General features: G+C 37.1%; 1 protein-coding gene across 6 annotated transcripts in view; it reads right to left on the bottom strand.

Moving 5' to 3' along the window:
• Positions 1–291: 291 nt before the first annotated feature.
• PTPRC (protein tyrosine phosphatase receptor type C) overlaps positions 292–24,386 on the bottom strand; it is a 117,311-nt gene continuing 93,216 nt past the window's right edge. For 2 of the 6 annotated variants that reach the window (XM_046679386.1, XM_046679388.1), the window contains 15 exons: positions 24,229–24,319; positions 24,062–24,138; positions 19,634–19,670; positions 19,441–19,538; positions 18,563–18,688; positions 16,652–16,809; positions 16,323–16,458; positions 14,520–14,669; positions 10,346–10,436; positions 8,954–9,087; positions 7,885–8,019; positions 5,900–6,022; positions 5,500–5,678; positions 3,813–3,948; positions 299–1,669 (listed from right to left, as the gene is read on the bottom strand). In XM_046679386.1, the coding sequence (XP_046535342.1) occupies positions 1,397–1,669; positions 3,813–3,948; positions 5,500–5,678; positions 5,900–6,022; positions 7,885–8,019; positions 8,954–9,087; positions 10,346–10,436; positions 14,520–14,669; positions 16,323–16,458; positions 16,652–16,809; positions 18,563–18,688; positions 19,441–19,538; positions 19,634–19,670; positions 24,062–24,138; positions 24,229–24,319 (1,944 nt within the window). In that variant the 3' untranslated portion in view covers positions 299–1,396. Of the gene's footprint in view, positions 1,670–3,812; positions 3,949–5,499; positions 5,679–5,899; positions 6,023–7,884; positions 8,020–8,953; positions 9,088–10,345; positions 10,437–14,519; positions 14,670–16,322; positions 16,459–16,651; positions 16,810–18,562; positions 18,689–19,440; positions 19,539–19,633; positions 19,671–24,061; positions 24,139–24,228; positions 24,320–24,386 lie in introns of all 6 variants that reach the window. The other 4 variants (XM_046679383.1, XM_046679382.1, XM_046679384.1 and 1 more) reach the window with 4 other exon arrangements.

The raw sequence follows: 24,386 nt of genomic DNA, 5'->3' as shown, positions 1-24,386 counted from the left end.
TGTATAATTAAGACATTAAAAATTGATCAGGAGAGTAAAGATACAGAAAAGCAAACCAATCTAAAGCTAGTACGTGACTAATGTAATAGCTGATGAAGAATTCAATAAAAAGGAGTCGTGTCTATTACTTTTTGAAAACTATCATTTTTCTTGAATTTTTCCTAGATGCTAAATAATCATTTGACTACAGATCTTTAAAAAAAAAAGTGGAGACCTGTAAAATTGTTCTACAAATGTTAATTGCATAAACCTATATTTTAATATGTGCTTCCATAAAGCAAATGTGAACATGTAACATACTTAAAATATTATGTATGAGAAAAGATAATGATTGAATTTTATTATGATTATTGATATTAATTCCTGATAAAAGCAGTCTCAGCATTGAGAAATTCAAAGTGAATGCACTTCAATGAAAGTCCAGGAGGACATTTAACATGGAAAATATGGCTATGTAATATTATACGTCTCACATCAATGCTTTATTCCATAAAAATAGCTACTTGAGGTTTATATGCAAATATTTAGCACAGATACATTTCCATGATTCTGTTTGTATCATATGGATTTGATATATATTGGGTTTGTTTAAAGATCTTTATTTAAGTTCAACTGTAACAAACATAATTTTGGGTCAAAAGTATCAAGCAATGAATTTCACATATTATACAGAGAATAATCCACGTTGCAAAATTGTAAACACCATGTGAAGATGATAAGATAGGGTTGCTTGAAAATTTTAAATTAGACTAAATAAGGCTAAAAAGATGTTGGAATAAATGCTAACATATGGAATAGAAGGTTTCCAAATGCTAATTTTGCTAACTTTCGTGTAGTTAAATATTCACACACAAACTACTTTTAAGCCTATTTCTAGAGGTAAAATAGTAAACTACAGGATATAAATGAGTAGAACAAGGAGGACATCTTGAGGTCATTGTAGAAATGTACATGTTATTCTTAGAACCCACACGCAATTTATGATTTAAAACAGATCCTTTAGGCTAAGTTAACACTTTCAGTAGAAAACGTTTTTTCTTCAAAAAAATAAAAAGGCCAAGTTTCTCAAAAGCATCTACATCCACCTGAAAGAATTGTCTTTCTCTCTCTCTCAGATACACACACACACACACACACACACACATGCAAAGACTACAAAGAAGTTCTATTTTGCCGAGGGATGGGTAAAATTTTAGAAGAAGCATAAGACTGTACAAAATGTTTTAGCAAAACCATCTTAAATATTTTTCTACAACAGTAAAAAAAGAAAGCTTCCCATAACATTGTTCCAATGCAATTCATTAATCCACTGTGTTCCTATTTCGCTCTCCTACTTCTAGAAAAATAGAAATAACATTTAATATGAGGTTTTGAGTTGTCCCATTTACGTCTTTTACTATGCACTTTGAGTTAAAGCTGGACTTGCTGGACCATTGGCAGAATGTTCCGGCTCCTCGGGATCACTCGTGGGTTTAGAACCTTCATCCTCTTTATTTCCTTCTTGGACCTTATCTGGGGCATCAAGTGGACTAACACAATTAGCATCCTGTTTTTCTTTGTCCACTTCATTATCAAATTCAATTTTATCTTCTTGACTGTTTTTCTTTACTTGTCCATTCTGGGCAGGATAGGTGCTAGCTAGGAAGTCATACAGGAATTGGTACTGCTCCTAGTAAAAGAAAGAAGCAAGAAATTAGATAAAGGAAATTTACGTGATTATTTTATATCAGATGAAGATTAGCGAGAACTAATCATTGACATGTGCAAGTCTTGGAATATAGAAAAGTATTCTTATGTGTTTTCATAAAAAGAACATTTTAAATGGCTTACTCTCCTTACAGTTCTACAGGATTCACTGCAGGGTACTCTTCACAACTTGCCTTGTGGCCACACCAGCTGGTGTTCATTCCTCTCCCAGGTCATGTGGTGTCGCATTCCCAGGTCCTTGCCCACGATATCCCCTCTTGTGTTTATTCTCTTGGCTAATCATCTAAGAATTTACGCATCTAGGTATCATCTTAGTATCAGAGAGGGGGGTCACTTGCTTCAGGAAGACTATCCTGACCCCCAAAAGTTCAATTAAGTGCCCTCATTCATGTCCCTATCATTTCTTTGTCATTTTACTTACCACTCTCTTTAATAAATATCTGCCTTTTCCCCACACTATAAAGTGAGTCTCTTCATGACAAGAGCATATAGTAGGCACTCAATACACTTTTAAAACCGATACATGAAAGCTCAGTGGCATACACAATGAAAAGCTGCATATATTTGAGTGAGTAGCTATGTTTCTATTGAGACTAGTTACTAATTCCAAGACTATCATCTATGGTTACTACCACTTAGAGAGGTCACATTTTAGATTGATTTCAAAAAGGCCCCTTATTATCCTGTCTGTATCCACACCTCTTGGCAATGTGACTTTGCAGGCCCTTTCGACAAAAGGTGGAGTCTATCTCTGCACCCCTTGCATCTGGGCTGGCTTTGTGACTTGTTTTGCTAACAAAATGCAGAGGAAGACATGTCACGCCAGTTCCAAGTCTGCGTCTCAAGAGGTCTTGCACACAGCTGCCCTCCTGCTTAGAACTCTGCTGCCTTTCTGTGAATACGCCTGGGCTGGTCATCTGGATGAAGTGAGACACGTAATCCACTCACCCCTGTTGTCACAACTTAATGTTAACCAACCACCAAGCTCTTGGCAGATGAGGTCATTTTGGACCAGCCAAACCCCAGAAGACACATCAGCAACACTAGACGTATGAATGAACCTGGTCCAGATTGGCTGAGCTGAGCAAGAAGAGCAGAACTATTCAGCTGATCAAATAGACTATTGAACTAAAATAAATGTCATTTTTTTCAGTCATTAAGTTTTGGGGTGGTTTGTTACACAGAAGCACAAATTGATACAGGATTAAAGGTGGGAGAAATTAGGGAATTCATGAGCATTTAAAGAAATGTTCTTCATAAACTGTAACAACAAGTTGCTGGCAAGCTCTAAGTAGGTCTCTCATTTATATTGATAATAATTCCATTTGAATTATTATGTAAAAATGGAAGATAAAAAGGAAAAATAAAAAAGTAAATGGAAGAGAAAATAAGGAAAAGAGAGGGAAGGAGAGGATGGGGAGAGAAGGAAAGTGGAGAAGCAATTGTTAAAATGAAAATGCAAAACATATTAAAAGCAGTGGTGAGATATGCTTGAAGCCTGGTACTTAAGGGTTACTGTAAATATTCCGTAAGATAAATGGTTACTCTTCTACCTTGTTCCCAACACAGCCATGGATGAAAAGAAGTTAGTACCCACATAAATCCTGGATAAATAACCTTAATCCCCATTAGATGTATTCGCTGAGCCTAAATGCTAGATTCGCAGCCCAAGCGTAATTGTAGCTTGCTAATATGCTGTTTTCTTGTCCAACCAGAGGGATGACTCAATGGTCACGAGGATTTATCAGCTTGTTTTGCAGAAGTAAAAGAATACCTTTAAGGAAGCTCTGACCGCTGGATGACCTGATCCCAGCTGCTGCTGACACCAAGATGTCTAGTTGCTCAAAGTCTTATCTGAAGTGAAAGAAACATGGACTTCCCCTTTGTTTCCCAGAAACTCCTCCTCCCAAGTCCCTTAGCCCCATAAAGACCCCCTTCTTTCTTCTTTGGTTAGGACAGATCTGAGAGAAGCTGCTCTCCCACCTTCTCATTTTAGCCAATTTGAATAAACCTTTCTCTATCTCCAAGCACCTGAGTCTCAGTGATTGGCTTCTACTGCGCATCGAGCATGGACCTGAAATTAAAAGGTTTGGTATCATACTTACAAATGTGGGAATCATCCCAGGCCTGGCTTTGCGTAGAGATTTTACTACTTGAAAAACATCTATCACTTCTTCTGTTTCTGCGCTTTCCAAGAGATTCAACAAAGCACAAAATATTCCTGTTTGCTGAGATCCATCTCTATAAAAGGAAGAAAAGATCAACAAAGAGAAAGTGATATTAGACTGACAATGGAATGAGAGAGGCAGAATACATTCTTTACTTCATGTTTATTGTAATTATTTATTCCGATCTCTTAAGAGCAAAATAGTTCTGTTAAATGCAATTTTTGGACAAAACTTTTTCAATTTGGGAAAAGAATAATCCCATAGTTTAAAAAATATTTGTCTTAGGCTATAAAAAGATACTTTCTTCTCTTTAGTACTTACAGATTACAATAGACTTTTATTTACATTTGAAGTTACTAGGACAAATATCAAAATGCCAATTTGATAGATGAGGACATCAAGATTTAGGGAAGATAAAGGCATGACTAGAAAAACTGATGCTAACAGAAATACTGAATCTGCTATTTTGCAAATTACCAGATCTCATGCTTTTCTCCTTTTCTCCTCTGCCTCTCTACCACTTTTTACAAATGTTTACCCTTCTGCATCAGTAGAAAAATGATGCCTGGTGGAATTATTCATTAAAAAGAGAGCAACCAAATGATTTACAAAACTATGAGAGGTATGTCACATTTTCACAAAGCTTCTTCTTAATATATTATTAGCAAGACTTTATTTATTGTATATAACTAAAGAATATATAGTAGGCATGCAACTACATCCCAAGAAACACATGTAGTTTTAAAGCCTAAATTTCCCCTCTTCAGCTTTCTTTCCATGTAAGTTTCACCTTTGAAAACTCAACAAATGCTGAAAAATAGCATATCTCTAAAAGATTGGTTCTAGTATATGCAATTCTAAGAATAATAATGAGGTTTTCTCAAATATCCTAAAAGTATTTCACTAGATTTACATTTCTCATTTTACGTCTCTATTTTTCATTTCTCATTTTCTTTATATTTTTATGTAAACATTTTATATTATGCATCCTTCTTTCAATATCTCTTATTTAAAGTCGGTATGTAGGCATCGATCATAGGTGAAAGTTAAGGGCCTCCATAAAATTAATAAAATCAAGTACTATTATGTATATCATTAAAATCTTTCCTTTTTGGGTCAGTTTAGAAAGTCAAATGATGGGTTTCAGGTCAAAGTTGCTAAGCATTGAGATTTGAGTTCATACATAACTTAAGATTATGTTTATCGAAAGCAAGGCATTCAGTCCTCTGGATTCTCTTAACGCCTAATACAGTGGATCACTGCCTATAAGCATAAACAAATGTAATATCCATCCATCTATCTGTTCATGCATCCTTCCGTTCATTCACTAATTTATTCAGGACATATGATGTTCCAGGTTCAATGTTAGGCTGGGGAGTCAAAGATGACATGACAGTAGTATGAAGGAACTCACAGCCTAAATTTATTGCACTATAATAGTTTCTATTCTATTTCTAAAATAGTTATGTGATGGGAGCATGACAGAGAGAGTGACTCCCTAAAAGGCCTTATCTGTGGTGATGTATTTCATATATCAGGATAAATAGGATTTAACAGGAACTTTGAACCAAGAAGTCAAGTATTCTGATAATTTTTAGAGCATATCTTATCAAATCTCACCCACCTGCAGTGAATGAGGAGAGGTGCATTCTTGTGATGCTTATTTCCTTCTGGGCCATTCTTCTTGGGAAGTTTTTGTTTGAGATTCTGAATCATAGAGATTAAGTCTTTGGGTTCTGCAGGAAGCTCTGCCACAGTCCAGTTATCATATTGGTACTGGTACACAGTTCGAGGCTCTTTCCTCTAAAACCAGAAGTGAAGGGACATTAACTCAAGTGAAGTTCAGCTCATTTAATAATTTCATAGTCACATTTTCTCCACAAGAACTTTCATTCAAATCATTTAAAGATTTTATTCTGAAATATTATATAGATAGTTGCTTTGCTTTCATAGAGTAATTTCTATTAGTTTTTCTATCAGATCAATTACATCAAAGATACATATTTCTGAAATTATTTAAATACCTTGGAATGCCTCAGTTCAAATACACGGAGGGTATAAGCTGCAGATATGTTGGTTTCTTTCATATCAACTTCTATTTCTCCATATGTTTTCTTCCCTTCTCCCCAGTACTGAGCACAGGCTTCCTAGATAAGAAAGAACATGATTCAACAACTTCTATAAGTGTTCTATTTGCTTTTTAAAGCCTTCTAAGAACCTGTCTCTCTGTCTGTCTATCTGTCTTTCTCTTCTTACCTCTGTTCTATTAAATTGAAATTATTAATTGTGTTCTAAAATTGAAACCTACCCATAAAACTCTAAAATCTATTTTATGTATGTTGCACATCCATTCGACCATTACTTGGTGTTTCCTTGTGCAAATCAAGGGAACCTTGGAATAACCAACATGGCCGGGACACCACAGGAACAGCTCTGTCATCCCCAGTGTAGGTCTTTGGGACTTGTTCCTCCCTTCCTTATCATCACCTCCCTTATCATCACCTCTTCAAAATTTGTAGATTGAGCTGATGTCTGTCATGACACCTGCAGTAACTGAGGTTTCACTGTCCCTCCAGTGGTCCTTGAGGAAGGAGCCTGCATGTTTGGAACTTTGTCTCTGTATGCTGATGACCAACTCCATGAGCAGCTCTATATAAGTTAACTGAGAAGTCTAAGTAAAGGGTCAGATGGAAGAGTAGATGAATCACAAAGGCATGGCCTCCCTTTGCAAATGGTTCCCCACCGACTACAGTCCCACAGTTGCTGACAATGACTGGCATTCCTGCCTGCACTCCTGTTCCATTTCCTGGCTTTCACACTTTACATGAAGAAAAAGATTTCTGGAACTCCATGTGGGAAATTTGAACATATATTCATTAAAAAAAAAAACCATAAAAATAAAAAATAACTTTCTATGTGCAGTGGTAGGGGACCAGGGAAAAGAGAGAGAAAGAAAAAGCATATAATATAATATAATATAACATAACATAATATAATATAATACAATTGCATGCTTAGGAGAGCATTCATTAAATAAGCTTTAATATATGTCATATAATGTGTTAAGTGCTAACACAAGGTAAGATTGACTGTCACGGAAATTTTGAGTACTCAGGGTATTGAAGAAAGGATCAAATACACATCACAGGTGTTAAGTAGGAGATCAAATTAAATCTCAGGTTCACTTCCAACTCTAGAATTTTATGACAATAAATATTTCATGAACATAAAGAAGGCAGGATTTAGATAATTTTTTCAGGAGTTTTGTCTTGCTAGGAGAATAGAATTAAAATGGGAAGAGAGGACACATTTAGAAATACAGAATGTCAGTAACTTGAAACGCAGTGATGAAAATGCAAATGGTGTGCTAAAATTCAGTCAGTAAACCTACTTGTCTGGAATGGAAAGCATGTAAAACACAAAAATATGAGGAAAATGGAAGGATAGATGAGGGTCCGTTTATTGAAGATCTTAACAGACTGACGAGGTTGGTTTTTATCTTGAAGAAAATAGAAGGCTGTTTGTTGTATTTAGCAAGGGGTGACCCTGGGATTACTATGCATTAGATGATCTGTGAGCAGTGTGCAAGACTGGTGGGGGCAAAGGTAAGAGACTGTCAGATCCAGACACAAGATGTTGGAGGCCAACACTCAGATGGAAGATGTTAAGAATGAACAACTGAGGGACCAGCCTGGGGGCATAGTGGTTAAGTTTGCGCTCTCTGCTTCAGTGGCCCAGGGTTCATTGGTTCAGATCCTGGGCATGGACCTACACACCGCTCATCAAGCCATGCTGTAGTGGCATCCCACATACAAAATAGAAGAAGATTGGTACAGATGTTAGCTCAGGGACCATCTTGCTCAACAGCAACAAAAAGAATGAACAAATGGAACTGTGTGACAGAGGGATCAAAAAGACTTGGGTATAGTAATCAAGTAACTAAATGAAGAATGGAGAATGATATTTTATAACAGAAAGATTTGAAAAAAAGATTCTTAAAAGTACAAACCTGGTCTCCACTCTTCAGCCCTGTCAGCATAACAATAGCTTTGACTTTTCTTTGGAATATCATCTGCCAAAAGTCTCCAATGGTCTCTTTTAGTGGCCCCTGAGCAGCAATCATCACATCAGGTTTCCAGTAACTCTTTAAAAAAAAAAGTGGCACTCTGTTACTATTGCTAACGGACGAGGAAGCAGTGGATTCTTAAAATAACCATTTGGAAATATAGTCACTTAATTTGACATCAATACTCTTATATAAAATTATTAAGACCTAAAATCCTTAGGTCCAAGAAACAATGTGTTATCTATATGTAAAATACTTACTTAGCTAATGAAAATACTTAGCTAATAATGTGAAATCAAGTTTAGGACATATTATCTTACGAGACTAACGAGTTTTCCCTTCCAAAAATACCTTTTTTCGCTGAAAAGCTTAATGTGAATATAAAAAGAAATTGCATAAGTATTTCAAGTCATCTTCATCATGTCTCTACTTTATTGGTGCCTATGTATTTTTACGATATCTCATAATTAAACTAACATTCTATGAATGTGTGCTGTAGGAAAATTTGGAAAAGAAATCCATCTGTGTGTATATGCAAAAAGTATTTACTAAATGACTAAAGTTTCCTTGTTTGAACTCTCAGTTTACTGAAAAAAAGTATGTGACACAGACTCACCTAATAATTCAGATACTCTGAATGGAAAGTTTCTAACTATACAAATATGCAAATTTGGATTTGCTTACAATTTGGATATCTAAGTATAAACATTTTCAAATCCTTTGATTTGCTCAACATTTATTATTTTGCAAATTAGTATGATTACAGTCATATTTTTCATAAATTGTAACTACTAGCATTGTCTTATTTTGTAGCAATTCATCAGGTTTTAACATCTTTAAGTCTTTCAATAAGTTAAAATATAGTATTGAAAATGGAAGCTTTGGTCTTAATCAATATATAGTTATGGGAAGCTCATTATCATTTTATGAAATGACTTAATGAATGTCCATTATAACGTGGATATATTTTTTAAAGGGTTGGATCCTGAGCTTTGGAAATCTCGGTACCCACCATTATGAAAGATGCATTGATGTATTTGCTGGTTTCCTCCGAGTCACTGTCATCATCAGACGATTCATCCGAATCATGCTCACTCTCTTTGCTCACTTCCAATTCATGTTTAAGTGGCACTCTGTTAAAGTCATCTGTGTAAAACAAATGAGTAGTAAGTCTCCCTTTAAAAAATGAAATTTCTGCTTGATTGTCATGTGGAAATTAGAAAGTAATTTAGAAGTGACAGATTGCATTAGGTAAATTGATTGATCTACATGGAATGAGATCCTACATAAAATTCAATTCTTATCGACTAACAAATTATAAAAAAGAAGTCTAAGAAAAAGAAAGCCCTAAACAGCTCCAGGAAGAATCATGGGACATAACTCTACGTTAAACAAGAAATAGATACCATAACACTCCATATGATTATTCAATCTTTGATTCATATATTTTAGTTTTCCACGAATATCACCATTCTGCTTAAGTTAAAAAAAATACATTCGTAAGCTAATAAAATACCTAGCTTAGGTAAATACCTAATTTTTCAACTATATCCTATTAACGTTAAATTAGCCAGCTTAGTTAAATAGGTAGCTCTGATAAATTCTCAAGAAAATTATTTAGTCCATAATTTCTCATTGTTTCTTAATTTCTTTAATTTCTAGTAACTGATCAAATGATCTGGTTAGCTCCATCACTATCAATTTCATATTTTAAATGACATTCATAAGGAATCCTTCAGAAATTAACTAGGTCAACCATGCCCTGATTCAATTTATTTCTCTGTCTAGTTTATTAGCTTGGGTTATATTTTCTCCTTGCTAACGTTAGTGTACACAACTGAATAAAATTATAGTTGTACCACATGTGGTCCTATCAATACACTTAACTAGCGGAATTCAAGTCTTAAAAACTATGCATATTTTGATTTGTTAAATTTGATGATTAACAGTTTGTGGAGTACCCTCCACCTACATTCAACCTCCCAGATATAAGGAAGGGGTGAAAAGAAAGCAGAAAGGGAACGAGGAACATAACCTTTGCTATTTGGCAATTACTCTGGAGTAAATAACTGAAGTGAACTAAAGATAAGAGAAATTGGTAAAGAGGACTTGGCCTTTTTTTCTCCCAGCTTCACAGGTTACATCTTTCTGACAACCCGTTTCTGAAATAATTGGTAGAAAGAAAACATTGAATATAGTTTATCCTCCAAAGCCTATTGTGAATTTTGGGTTTGAAAGTGTTTGCTTTAATGAAAATTTAACTAGCCTATTAACTATTCTCCACTGTTAACCTAATGTTGAAAACTTGCCTCAGGATCATTTGTGTGTGTGTGCGTCTTACGTTAAATGAATCCAAAAGAGAGCTTAACTTTATCTGACACAAAAAATAAAATAAATTACATACATGGAACGATGGAAGAATTCCTGTTTTTACTTTTATTTTCTTCTTGGTTTCCAATGTGCTGTGTCCTCCAGCTTCTATATGTAGGAAGTCTCTGAGGGGAAAAACAAATAGAATGGAAAACTCCTTTAAAAATCTCAGTATTTGGGGGGCTGGCCCCGTGGCCGAGTAGTTAAGTTCACGTACTCTGCCTTCAGCGGCCTGGGGTTTCTCTGGTTCGGATCCTGGGCACAGACATGGCACCCCTCATCAGGCCGTGCTGAGGTGGCATCCCGCATGCCACAACTAGAAGGACCCACAACTAAAAATACACAACTATGTACTGGGGGGATTGGGGGAGAAAACCAGGGGGGAAAAATGTCAATATTGGCTTAGATTGTTATTGTGGCCTAAGACGCTCCCTGAAGAGAAGCATTTCATCAAGCTTTGTGAAATTTGCATACATTCCCTACAGGTCACAATTTTTAAGTTTGCCTCTGAAGTTTTCCTTTTAATTGCTCAGGCATTTAGTGTTTTTGACATGGTGAGTTTGAACTAAATAGATACAATTATATAATAGAATATGCTTTCTACTTAGGAGTTCCTGGAGAGCAAAATAGCATGATTTGCTCTTGTATACGTTGAAAGTACTATCCAGATGTTGATCATTATCCATCTTGCAAACGCAGTGGTAAATTATTTTTTTAAAAATCCCAAATAAACCCTCCAGATACAGCACTCACAGAAGACTTGGCGCACTCTGAATAGTTGATACTCGCTTGCTCACGCCTTCCAGACCGCTTTCCCTGTCACGGGGGCTAACCAGTCAGCAAGACCCATCATTTCTACCGGCGAGGTTCTCAAATCCTTTTACTTTTCTCTCTTTCTGCTTCGTCCGGTCCACTTTCATTTCTCACTTGAAAACATCAACAGTTGCTTACCCAGCCTCTTTAACTTCAGTCTCACCTGCTCTAACCCTTTTAAAACACCAAATAGAGCAAGTCCCTGTCGAGGTCTTCGGCAGCTTCCCGTCACTGCTCAGAAGCATCTAACCTCATAATAACAGCACAAAAGTCTTCAGGAATATGCCCCTGACTGTCGCTCCAGCCTCATCGTCTGCTGGGCCCCTCACGCTTCACCCAAACCAACTTCCTCAATTCTCGGCAAGGCCAAGCTGTCCTTTCATTCTTGGCAGCCTCACATGTGTGTTTTCTGCCTGGATCACCCTTTTCCTTTTGTCACTCTGCTAACTTCTACCTGCCCTGTAGGTATCAGTTTAAATGTCGGTTTCTTTTGGAAGATCAGTCTGCTTGCAGCCCTCTCTTCCCCTAGTCCTTAAGTAAATATTTGTCAAGTAGATGAATAACCTAAATGGAGGGAGCTCATGATGTACAATTCAGCAGGATTTTATGTTTGTGCATGTATGTGTACATATATATATATATATTTAATACAGTGCCTTCTCTCAACTACATATGGCAACCTGTTTCAAACCCCATTGACCATAACTGAATGAGTGAAAACCTCATCATTGACTACCAGTTCACTTGAACACCATCATGAGCTTCATGGAGGCAGACGCTTCAGAAAGCATCACAACACTTGTTGCTCCTTCGGGAACGGTCACCCAATGGCCCCTGCCTTCTAGCCAATACCCAGGATGATAGGGGAAACTAATGGCTCATCTTTGTCTAAGACGCAAAGGACTTTTCATACCTCAATCCCTGCTTGTTCAGTTGCTACCACAAGTCTAAGCCTCCCAGTGCATCCATATTCCCCAGAATTATTTCTAAATGATTACCTGCATCCTTAAAGACAACTCCATCTCATGTCTCACCAATCAATGCCTTTCTCTCTGCCACCCAGTGCTCATGGTCTGTCATCAACAAACTCCCATCCATTTGAATCCTATTCTCCCAAAGGTCCTTTCACCTTCTTATTGGGGGGGGGCACCAAGTGAAAACTGGATGTCCCTTGAAGACATCACCAGGAATTTTGTAGCTCTTTTTAAGAAGCTTTCCCCCCTCACATTCCATTTGCCTCACAGGTAGAAGAAAAGATATGTGCTGCCTTTGCTTCCAGCTTCTACTCGCAAACCAGTTCTACACATTTCTCCTTCCAAAAACCCAACTACTTTGATTTTCCTGCCATCGTACTATATTCCTTGCCTTTCAGTTGGAGGTGTCAGGTACCAATTTCTGGATCATCCCACCTCATTTAGTTTTCAACTTGGCTAATTGTGTGCTCTTCTCAAAATATGTCATCATTCTTGGTTACTTCAGCATTGACAAGGACGATCTATCCAACACTCTGGTCTCTTCAATTCTTAGCTTCTTTACCACCTATGATCTTTCTCTCCACTCCTCAGCATCCACTTTCTCCATTCTACCTTTGTAGCTTCATTCCAAACATTGTGTCACCTTAAAAATTTTGATTTCATCCAACCCTGTTATTACGTCTGGACTTCCCAGTCATTTATTTTGGGATCTTCAATCTAGCCATCTGGAATTCTACCAAAGCCTCCAACATATTGTTACTACTTTCTCTATGCACCTCACATCCATCTGTAGCCAATTTGCTCTTTATCATTCACCACTATATCACTCATTTGCAAACACCCTCAACTCCTTCGACTCCTGACTTCCAAATAGTCACTTTTAAAGATCCTAGATGGGTTTAACCCAGTAATCTGCATACACAGGATTTACCCCTAGAGAACTCAATGTTGCTGTAGAAAACAATAAAACCAAGTGACTGACTTCTCTTTAAATTCATGACTATAAATTTTGAATGATCCACCGGTAATGTCTGGCAATCCTACTACCTTGGCCTGGAGATATTGCTTTTCTACTTTGATATAACTATTTCATAGCCTTTCCCCCTCCTCAAGCATAAGCTCTTCTTTGCCCTACTCCCTACTGTCCCCCAGAAATCCCAACTGATGGTCTTGCTTCATATTTTCTTGAGAAAGAAAAGACAAGTAGGCAAGAACTATGACTTCTCATCAACAAACCTTCCAACCAACCTACATCTTTACTCTCATTTTCTGTCTTCTTTTATGCTTAGGTGGAATAATTTCACTGTTTCTATCAGAGTTATGGTCATTACCCATCCTCTGAGTCACACTCTCTCCTCATATCCACTTGTAAATCACTTTGACTCTGGTGCCCAGAATTGTACTTGGCACAGAGCAAATCATACTTGTTTCAGTGAAAGAATTTACTCTCTTTTTTAGTGAGTTTACATATGAACATTTAAATTAAATTTATAAGTGTTTCTAAACAGCATATGTGTCCATGTGGTTTAGCAGGGTTAGTGTGTTGAATACATTTGATTTATCAGCTCAAAGAGCAAGAAAACAACAAGAACGCATCTCTCTGTTTAAGGCTAGCTGGTAGCCTGCTCTTTCTTCCAGTGTAGTGCGGGTTTTCTGGAGAATTGGCTTACTTGGTGACTACCACATGCTCCACCCACACCCCCACCTTCACCCACTTGGATCCAAAACGTTAAATGGTTCTGCATGTGATTAAAAGCACATTCCTGGCCTTACCATGAAACTCTCTAAATTGACCGGTTTGGTAGTTTACAGAAAGGTTCAGTAAACTGGAAATCATGGGTGAAAGAGAAAAGTTACAAAACATTCTTTTTGACACCTGAGCAATTTGGAGATAGCTATGCCAACTCTCTGAAATCACAGTGAACTATATCCTTGGTTAGCTTTCAGAGTAATTGCCTAATAAATAGGTTAGGACATATGTATTTATCCTTCAGTTTCTGTCTACCAGCTCCAGCTAGTTCAACTTCCTAAGTAGTCATAAACTCCTCTAATTATTTCCTTTACAAACCAAAACCAGATGTCGTTTTTAAAGGTGAGATGCGACATTGCCTTTGGCGAACCGATTTTGTGGCTATATACTATTATTTTGACACTTTATTTTATACCAGCTTAATGAGGAATGGTTAGAAGTGTTGGCTGTAGAATCAGATTTCTAGATTTAAACACGTCTCCTACGTAATGGTTGTGGGGTTTCAGGCATTTCTCTTAACTCTCTGTGCCTTCGTGTCCTCGTCTGTGCTTCCTTGGGTATGGTGAGGCCCAAATGCAAGAACTGTGTCAAGTGCATAGCACAGCAGGGGAAAACAGAAGCACTCAGTGAAAGTTGTCTGTGATCATTATGATTGCTACTGTTATTAGTACCTGGAATTCAGCCTCCAGTGGAGATGGCTCACTGGGTGGATCTCTCTTCTTCATGTTGGGCAGATATGAATGTAGTTCAGACAAGTTCACTTCTGTTTCTCCAAACTGATTGTATTCCACCAAGGCCTGATGGATCAAGATGTACTGTGCCTGCAATTTCAAGGAAAAATACAGATAATTAGCTGATAACTTACCTATAAGTCACATTTAAACAAACTACATATTCCCATAATTTTGTCTTATTGGGACAATGTATGGAAAAGAAAACTGATATCTATAACATTTATCTACTTTTTTAATTGAGGTAATATATCATTTAAATATTCTGGAAGTTGGTTCTCACAGTTCTCTGGAATATGAGCAAATTCCATCTCAAACTATTTTTCAAGAAAAAAACCATAGCTTGCTAAATAGATTAGGCATCTACTGAGTGATGCATAACTTTTATCTTATTCCTAAAAATTAAAAAATAGTATCTATTACTTCCTTCAATGAGTATATTGAGTCAGGTCAAGTTACTAATATATAAACTATAATAAGTTTCACTCCATATCTGAGAGGAAAAAAGCAAGTTAATGTTTCATAGTCTTTAAAAAAGACATGTTAGACCTAAAAACACAATATGCCAAACCCAGATTTAACAATTCCTAACCTTTTATCACATTTGAATGGAGTTTTTAAATAAATTTTAATTTATTTTAGATAAGTGACATGTTTCTGATAAAGTTCAAGCCTCTTTAACCACCCCCTCCAGTCCTCTGAGTTTCGTTGTATCCTTCCACTCTATTTAACTTTTCCACAGAAAATAATTTCTTTTTGTTCTGGTTCACGATCTGTTTTTAAACTTCTACACTAACATCTATGTATCTGTAAACATTGTACCTTTTTGTATGCTTTCTTAAAAATTACATAAATCGTACCCTATATGCTTCATTTGGTGACCTATTCACTCATTGTTTTCATCTGAGCATCTAACGGCAGCGACAGATGCAAACCTAGATTATTCCTTTCACCTGCAGCATCACACATGCTGTACAGCGTCCCATGTCCACATTTTGTTTGCTCATTTCCCCTGTTGATACGTATTTAGGGTGTTTCCAACTTTTTTTCTATTCTAGCAAGGCTGAATGCAACGAACAATCTTGCACATGTTTCTGATTGTGCGCATTGGCAAATGCTTCTCTTGGGTTTCTCCGTACATGTGGAATTGCTGGATCGAGCGCAGACGTTTTCAATAATAACCATCACTTACAATTACTGAGTACATGCATGTGCCAAGGAGTGGTTTACATGCTTTACTTGGATGGCCTTTTTCGTCATAACTCTGAAAGTTAAATACGATCATTATCTCCATTTTACAGATGCCTTAACTGAGGTACGAAACATTAAAAACTTGCAAAAGGGTGCACAGCATTAACAATTAGAGGCAAGATTTGAACCTTGGAAGTCTAGTTCCAAAAACCAGGCTCTTAATCACTCTATATTCTGTTCCCTAATTTTAATTTTATGAGATATTGCCAAATCGGTTTTCTGTGTTTCTATTTTTTTCACAATCCGATATTTTTAAAAATACATTTTATAGTCATCCTTCCACAGTACTTTCAGCTGCTCTTGAAAAACGCTTCTGACTATGGTTGGTGATTACCGCTTGCTTTAGTTTTCAGGAAATTAAAAGAGAACTATTTTCACCCCCTGTTTGAAGCTGAGAAGAACTGGGATTTCTTTTAAGATCACAACTCCCATCACAAAAAGATTTAAACCGGAAAGCAAAAATGAGAATAGTGGCTGAAAGGTAGAGCTTACCTCCACTTGCACCATCAGGCATCTCTGTCGCCTCAGCTTGACGACGTAACCGTAAACATCCACTTTGTTCTCGGCCTCCAGGCCTTCCAGCATGGCGTCAATCCCGATGTAGGTGCCTGTGCGTCCGACACCAGCGCTGACATGACAAACAAGAAAGTGAAGGCATGATCGGGCAGGGAATGAATGGAAAGCCAGCCGACAGGGGGGAAGCAGAGAAAAGAATATAAGTTTCTTCTCATGGACCGTTTCCCAAAATGGCAATTGCCAAGGGGAAGGATGTCCCCAGAAGCCCGAGGCATAGGTGCTGGCTCTTGGGGTTCTTCCCTTACCTGCAGTGCACCACAATGGGGCCACTGAAGAAGTTGCTGAACGCATTCACTCTCCTTCGCAGCTTGAGGAGCAGGTGAGGGTCTTCAGGCACCCCGTGGTCCGGCCAGCTGGTGAACTGGATATGAGTCACCTCTCTTCCAGTTACTTTTTCTTTTCTCTAGTCAAGAGATAATATTTTCTTTGAGATGACTGTTTTTTTCAAAAGTAAATGACTTGACATAAATAAGTAGAAGGGAGGACCAGTACAGAACACTCCTCATGCACGGATTTTCAGCTATGATTACACTTTCCTTTCCAATTAACAGCCAGTCCTTGAGGTGCCATGCAGGATTGACATGCACTAACCAGTATGCGCTAACTCACCAGTAAGTAAGATATGGTAGGTGTAGCTGAAGCTGCTAGGAACTTTCATGCTGCCAAGCCAAAACCAGACAAACAGAAAAACCGAAACCAAAACCAAACACACAAAAAAAATGAGGGTTGGTGGGTGGGTGTGAAAAGATATAAAGTAAAAGCCATTCTCACAGCTTTTTGAAACCCTTCTTCTTGGTAGGCCAGCAAACAGGACTATTTGTCACGTGAAGAAAGACTGATTAATTATTTGATTAATGCTATATTTTTGAAGCCCTCTCATATTAGAAGTGTCAACTCAGACAGTAGAGAGAGAGCTGAGGAAAGTCAGTCCCAGATTACAGTTCATGTTTCTTCCAGCTCCAAGGAAACCACCAGAAGATGCATAATTCCTAATTTTCTGACCAGGTTTGAAGGAGAGCCACCTACGTTTAGACAACAGAAGAACCAACAAAACTTGGTTGGTTGTAATTTTTCAGTAGGAAATAACCGAGTTAATAAAGAACAATAATGAAAGACAACTCAATGCACCCAGATCAACTTCGACCTTTACGTGTCACCCATATCTATCGATTGGGGCCTTTGTGGCTTATCCATCATGAATTTAGCCATGAAACATTGGTGGAATTGTTCCACAGCCCTCCATGGGCGTAGTGGCTAGTGATGCCATGAGAACTTTGGAAGGCCTTGGGAGAAATACACAATTGGTGTTTTTTTCTTGCAGAAAATGTGTCTGGATCACATGGAAACATGATTTAGATTCCCAAACCCCCCCAATAAATGGAATTCAGAGAAAATTTCAACTCTGTATATAAAGACCTCCATTTTCTAACAGTTTTATTAAGACATTTTTCATATACCATAAAATTCATTCAAAGTGTAAATTTTTTTATTATACTAAGAGAATTGTAAAATCATCACCACTCTCTAATAATAGGACATTTTCATTACCCCCTAAAAAAACTCATACTGATTAGCGGTCATCCCTATTCTTGCTCCATTCGCCTCAGTCCCCAGCTTATCAACTTTCTGTCTCTATAAATTTGCCTGTTCTGGACGTGTCATGTAAACAGAATCATGTAATGAATGTGAAGACCTCCATTTTAACTATTGTTTAAGGCCACACTGACAGTTTTCTTTTCTGAACTAAACATTTTCTCTCTCCTGAATAGTTAGAACTTTAGACTTCTTACACTAGTCTCTAATTGTGCCATTTGTATAAATATTCTTTCCATAAAGATAATAAAACTTATTGAGAATAGGGGCCATTTTATCATCCATTCAATAATTCAATCATTTGTTCAACACATTTAATGAGTCCTTTTCTTTATACTTCAAGGATCACAGCATTGTAAACACTTTTGGTGTGACCTGGACAAAAACTTGTGACTTGACCTGACCCTCTTGTCTTGTGTTATTGTTCTAACCCAGCTCTTCCTCCTGTAGGTCACCAAAAATAATTTTTCCCTGATGAAATTTAATTAGCCACATTTAATATTTCACAACTGTACTTTGACAAACTGTATGAAAATAAAAATTATGCAATAAAACAAACTCACATTAGTAACGTTCAGCTTCTGAATGATATAATCTGGACATCTTTTGTGCTCATTGATCTTTACAACAACATCTCCAAAAGCCCGGCTGCCCTCTTCCATTGATGGCCAGTATTCCGCACACTTGTTCTATATTTAAAAATATCATTAAGGATTCCGTTTATTCATTTAAAGAAATTTGTTTATTAAAGACTTTTTTAAAGGAACAAAAGAAAAATTTATTCATCTGAAATTCTCAAAACATTTGTGTGTTCTCCTTTAAGCACATACACATCTTAAGCTGTGACGCTTGAAATGCATTCCATCTCTCAGTAATATGTTCTAAAGGATTTCCTAACTATCTAGCAGAAGGATGATCTTCCCAGGCTTAGTTGCAACTTAAAATGCAACTTTTATGTGCTTGGTGGTCAGCAGAAATGACGCTGTCGCGTGTGGTTAATTTCAGGCTGGGGCATGCGCAGGCTTTCAAACTTCCTAAAGTCACGTTACATGAATTACCACTTATCTGCTCATGGTCAGCTTTGTTTCAAGTATTCATAACTACTTCTGAAATCTGCACACAGAAATGTACAGAGCTTATGAGAACACTACAAAGAAATAGGAATCGAACATAAGTCCAGCAATTAAGCAGATACATATAAAACACTTATTATGTTTTATAGCAAAACATATGAAACATTTATTCATATATACATATATTTATATATGTACAAACTTTCTTTTTCTATGTATATGAAAAATTTAAATCAAGTGATATACTGATTAAAATGGAGAACTGTCTGTTTTAGCCACCAAGCACACATCTGTGGCTTTCGAAATGCAGTTCAACATTCTCTTTTCTTAACCCCAACCTCCACTCTCTCAATCTTCTGAGTCCTCACCCTATTTCCTTCTTCACATCGAGTGACCATGACAATGACTGTGGCTTTCTGTTCCCAGATCATCCTCCAGAAATCATCAACAGTTTCATCTCTGGGACCTAGGAAGTCAACACATACAAATGGATAAGAAATATCTTCTTAAAAGTGTTATGAAACAATTTTTCAAAAAGAATATTGGACTCAGGTAAATTACCTTGGGCAGCAATGTATTTCCTGGGTTCTTTGAAACCCTGTTCAAAAGACACACAAAAGGCATATCATTTACTGAGCACTCCACTATTCATTTATATGTAAAATTGTGAGTTAAAGGAAGTTGCTTTAGACCCACCATTTCTTGATTGCGGATTTCCCTGAGTGTTTTCAAATCATAAGGGAGATTTTATTAACTCATGATCAGGCATTTAACTGTGCCAAACATGTTAGTTAGCATTTACACACAATATTCATGACTTTGATGTCTCTTTGATATATATCCAAAACAAATGAAAAAACTAGACTTCATCCTTATCTGGGACGGTGTGACGATTTACAAGAGGAATCCAGGCATTCCTATATTTTATATCCTGCCAGCCCTTACAGCACCATCCATCACAATCTAAACCTCCTTACCAGCCCTATAGTTACTTTGGGGATTTTTACTCAATTTCTTTCAATAAATCACTCTGAGATTACCCCACACTTCCACCTTGTAAGCAGAGCTGAGAGACGCTGATGATTCCCCAGACTCTTTTTCTGCCATTCTAGGTAAGAGAAACAATAACTTTCACTTCATTATCTACAATGTCTGCCTTCTCCACGCCTGTTATCAAGGCAAAGAAGAAGTACAAAGGCAGATATGAGATGAGCTAATTGCTTCCAAAATTATCTCATATTCCTTAAATTCACCTCAGCCATCAGAGAAGCCCTTCAGAGAGCTAATCTTTGCCATTAGATGACATTCAGTCTCATGGGCCACAAGAATTCATGATTAATTTCAGTAACTTCTTGAGACTTCGCTCATGACATAGTGTTATTCATACATCCATTCATTCTACAGGAGTTTGCTGAATGGCTACAATATGGCACATATCTATCTAAAAGCTGAAGACACCTGCTTTCCAGGAGCTCCCAGCTCTACTGGAAAAATGTAAATATAACTTGATAGCACAATTATCATATATATTTGAATAGAAAATACAGATTTTTTTTTTCCAGAGACTGTTTAAATCCTTATAAAATCTGCTCTCAATTACTTTACTTTGAAGAACAAATTATTATTTGGAAAAGACACTGTACACTAAAATAAACTTGATCAGGGGCCAGCCCCATGGCCAAGTGGTTAAATTGCCACGTGCTCTGCTTTGAGGGTTCAAATCTGGGTTCGGACCTACTCCACTCATGAGACACACTGTGGATGCATCCCACACACAAAATAGAGGAAGATTGGCACAGGTGTTAGCTCACAGCTAATCTTCAACCAAAAAAAAAAAAAAGTGAGGAGGGTTGGCAACAGATGTTAGCTCAGGGTGAATCTTCCTCACCAAAAATAAAAAAAACCCAATAAACTTGATCACTGCTAATTGTGAAGGCCTACAGAGGTCACCTGCACAATCACTTAAAATGGAGGTCAAAATTATGACACAGCACTAGCAATTATTTTTGGCCTATGACCTCACATTTGTAAGTGTTGGTTGTCATTGTAAACTAGCCTTTTAAGGATCATATGAAAAAGGAATAGAGGGGCTGGCCCGGTGGCCCAGCTGTTAAGTGTGCTCGTTCCATTTCGGCCACCTGGGGTTCGCTGGTTCAGATCCCTGGTGCAGACATGGCACCGCTTGGCAAGCCACGCTGTGGTAGGCATCCCACATATAAAGTAGAGGAAGATGGGCATAGATGTTAGCTCAGGGCCAGTCTTCCTCAGCAAAAAGAGGAGGATTGGCAGCAGATGTTAGCTCAGGGCTAATCTTCCTCAAAAAAAAAAAAAGTAAAAAGAAAAAGGAATAGAGACAGAACACATTGCATTGTAGATAACATGAACACATATCAGGGGAGGAGGTAGTTTTTGCTTGGGATAGAATTTCCAGGGACAACATTAAGCAAGAATATACAATGTATTCTGGATCAAACACAATTGATGCAAGGCAGGGCACTCTATATGTTAGAGTGCTGTCTCTAGGGAGAGAACACTTGAGAAAAAAATTCCAGCTCTGCTTCTACTAGCTAAGTGGGGAACACCTCCCAGAGTTGTGGTGAGATTTAATTGAATTAGCATATGTAAGGCACTTAAAATGGTGACTGATAAATAGCAAATATATAATAAATTGTATTATTATTGTCATAATAGTCATCATAATCAAGAATGTCAAGAAGTTTGCTCTGGAAAATCATTAACTGTCCCAGAAAGGAACTTAATTAATGATTGGGACACAGCTATTTTCTATATAAGAAAAAATATGTCTAAATTATTCTATAACTTTACCTAAACTGCATGTAGTGAATAGTGTTCCTCAAAAACTCATGTCCACCTGGAACCTCAGAATGTGACCTGATTTGGGAAATAAGGTCTTCATGGATGTAATTTGTTAAGATGAGGTCATACTGAATGAGGATTGGCCCTAAATCCAATGACTGGTGTCCTTGTAAGAGAAAGGAGACACAGTGACATAGAGACGCTCAGGGAAGAAGGCCATGTGATGATGGAGGCACAGCTTGGAGTGACAGAGCTACAAGCCAAGGAAAGCTAAGTATTGCCAGGAGCCACCAGAGGCTAGAAGGAGGCGGGGAAGAATTTTCCCCACGGCCGTCAGATGGAGCACGGCTCTGCCGACCCCTTGACTCCAGCCTTTTAGCCTCGAGAGCTGTGAAAGAATAAATGTTGTTTTAAGCCATCTAATTTGCAGTACTTCATTATGTCGGCCCTAGGAAACTAATACACAGTGCAAAGTAATAAATAAATTATTATAATTTGATCACTTCACCTGCTCCGCTCAAAGTTTATATACTTAAGTAGAGCAAAACAAACAAATAAACAAAAATTCTCAATTTCAATTGCTTTTCATTTGAGAAAACATTGGGAACTACCTTATAAACCAGCACATATGGTAGCAGGACATTTACTTTTTCAACTATTTGATCACCAAAAAAAAAATGTCAATAGTCACTTTTTTGGCAGGCTGTGTGGAAATAAGTACTCTCATGCGTTGCTGGTGGAATGTAAATTGGTACGAGCCCAGGGTAGGACTATTTGGAAACCTCTTTTAAAATTATAAATGCATGTTCTTTTAGCCTTAGCACTTCGCCTTTTAGGAATTTATCCTGTGAATATACTGAAACCCATTGTGAAATAGTATGAGTCAAGATTATTTATTAAACCACTGTTTGTAGTAGTGGAAAATTAGAAACCACATTTAATGTTCATTAATATAGGAACTGATGGAACAAATCACAATGCTGTTACACCATGAATTACTTTAAAAATATAAGAAAGATGTAGAAATTCTCAATGTCTGGGGTCAACAAACCACAGCCAGTGGGCCAAACTTAGAATGGCCTGATTTTGTAAAGAAAGTTTTTCTGAAACATGGTCACATTACATATTGTCTATGGAAGTGTGGCCACTCAGCTGCAGAGCTGAGTAGTTGAAAGAGAGATTACACGTCCAAAATATTTACTATCTGACCCCTTACAGAAAAAGTTTGCCAACCCCTGCTCTTTATAATGATATTATATATATCCAAGATACATATTATAGGTGAAAAAAGCATGGTACAGAACAGTGTGAATATTATGTTAAAATTTTGGGGTAAAGGAGAGGATAATAAGTGTTGGTTTTTTTTATGTATAAAGAAACTCTGGCTGGATAAAGAAGAAACAACATAGAGATTACCTTTTCTGGTGGGTGTGGGTACTGGGCAAATTGTGGGTTGGGCATGAGGAAGATTTGTTTTCAGTTCATATATATTTTTAGAGTACTTAAAAATTTTTCTAATTCATGATGCATTATTTATTTAACAATTATATAATAAATTAAATTTTAAGATATTTTGGATAAATTAACCATGTACCAATATTTTGTTTTGGATAAATACGATGTACGGATGATCTGGGCCAAGGAAGATCATCTTGGCTGAAATGCAATGTTGTGTAGCTGAAACACAACAATTTGGAGTCAGACAGGTCTGGATTTGAATCCCAACTCAAACCTTTACTAACTGAACAAGGGCAAAGCAACTAGTTAACCAGAGTCTCCCAGACCTCACCTCTACAGCGAGCATGGTGCACATGGTTGGGGGAAATGTGGGCTCTTAGGAGAAAGACACACATGGATCCTTTAGTCTAATATCCAGCACATTACAGACATAGAGTATTTTAATTCTTAGTATCATTTTGTTTGTAGAGAAAAGTCCTATATTACACCTACTATCAATAGGCAAATAACAACTCTTCTGGCAAATATTGGTGATTTTGTTGTTTATATCAGTGATATTATGGGCTTATTGCAAAGCATTTTAATAACATTTCTAAAATTTTGCCATGACAAAGGAGAGCTGAATGGAATGCATAGATACAAGAGAAATGAAAACGATCAGTAGCAAAATGATGAAGATATAAACTAATCTGGCAGTTACACATTTTTACTCACATCAATGTAGCTGGCATTGATATAATTTGACCCTGCATCTCCATTTATGTCAGAGAGTTCAACACGGTTATAATCATCTGTTCAAAGAAAAGAAATACAAATAAGTGAAATAATGAATAATCAAGTGACTTAGATATATGCAAATCCAATTCTTAATGAGTACTTACAAGGAAGGATGTCAACATAACGGTTTTTATTTTGGTTGAAGGATTTTCGAGCATCTTTGATGGCAAACTTGCTGAACACCCGTGGAATACTCTGAAAGACACAAAGATCCTTTGGGTCACAAGAGATTCAAGAAAAATAATTTATCACTTAACACTTA

This window comes from Equus quagga, chromosome 12 (assembly GCF_021613505.1).
Source record: "Equus quagga isolate Etosha38 chromosome 12, UCLA_HA_Equagga_1.0, whole genome shotgun sequence".
NCBI classification, from domain to species: Eukaryota; Metazoa; Chordata; class Mammalia; order Perissodactyla; family Equidae; genus Equus; species Equus quagga.
This window is presented reverse-complemented; position numbering and strand designations above follow the sequence as displayed.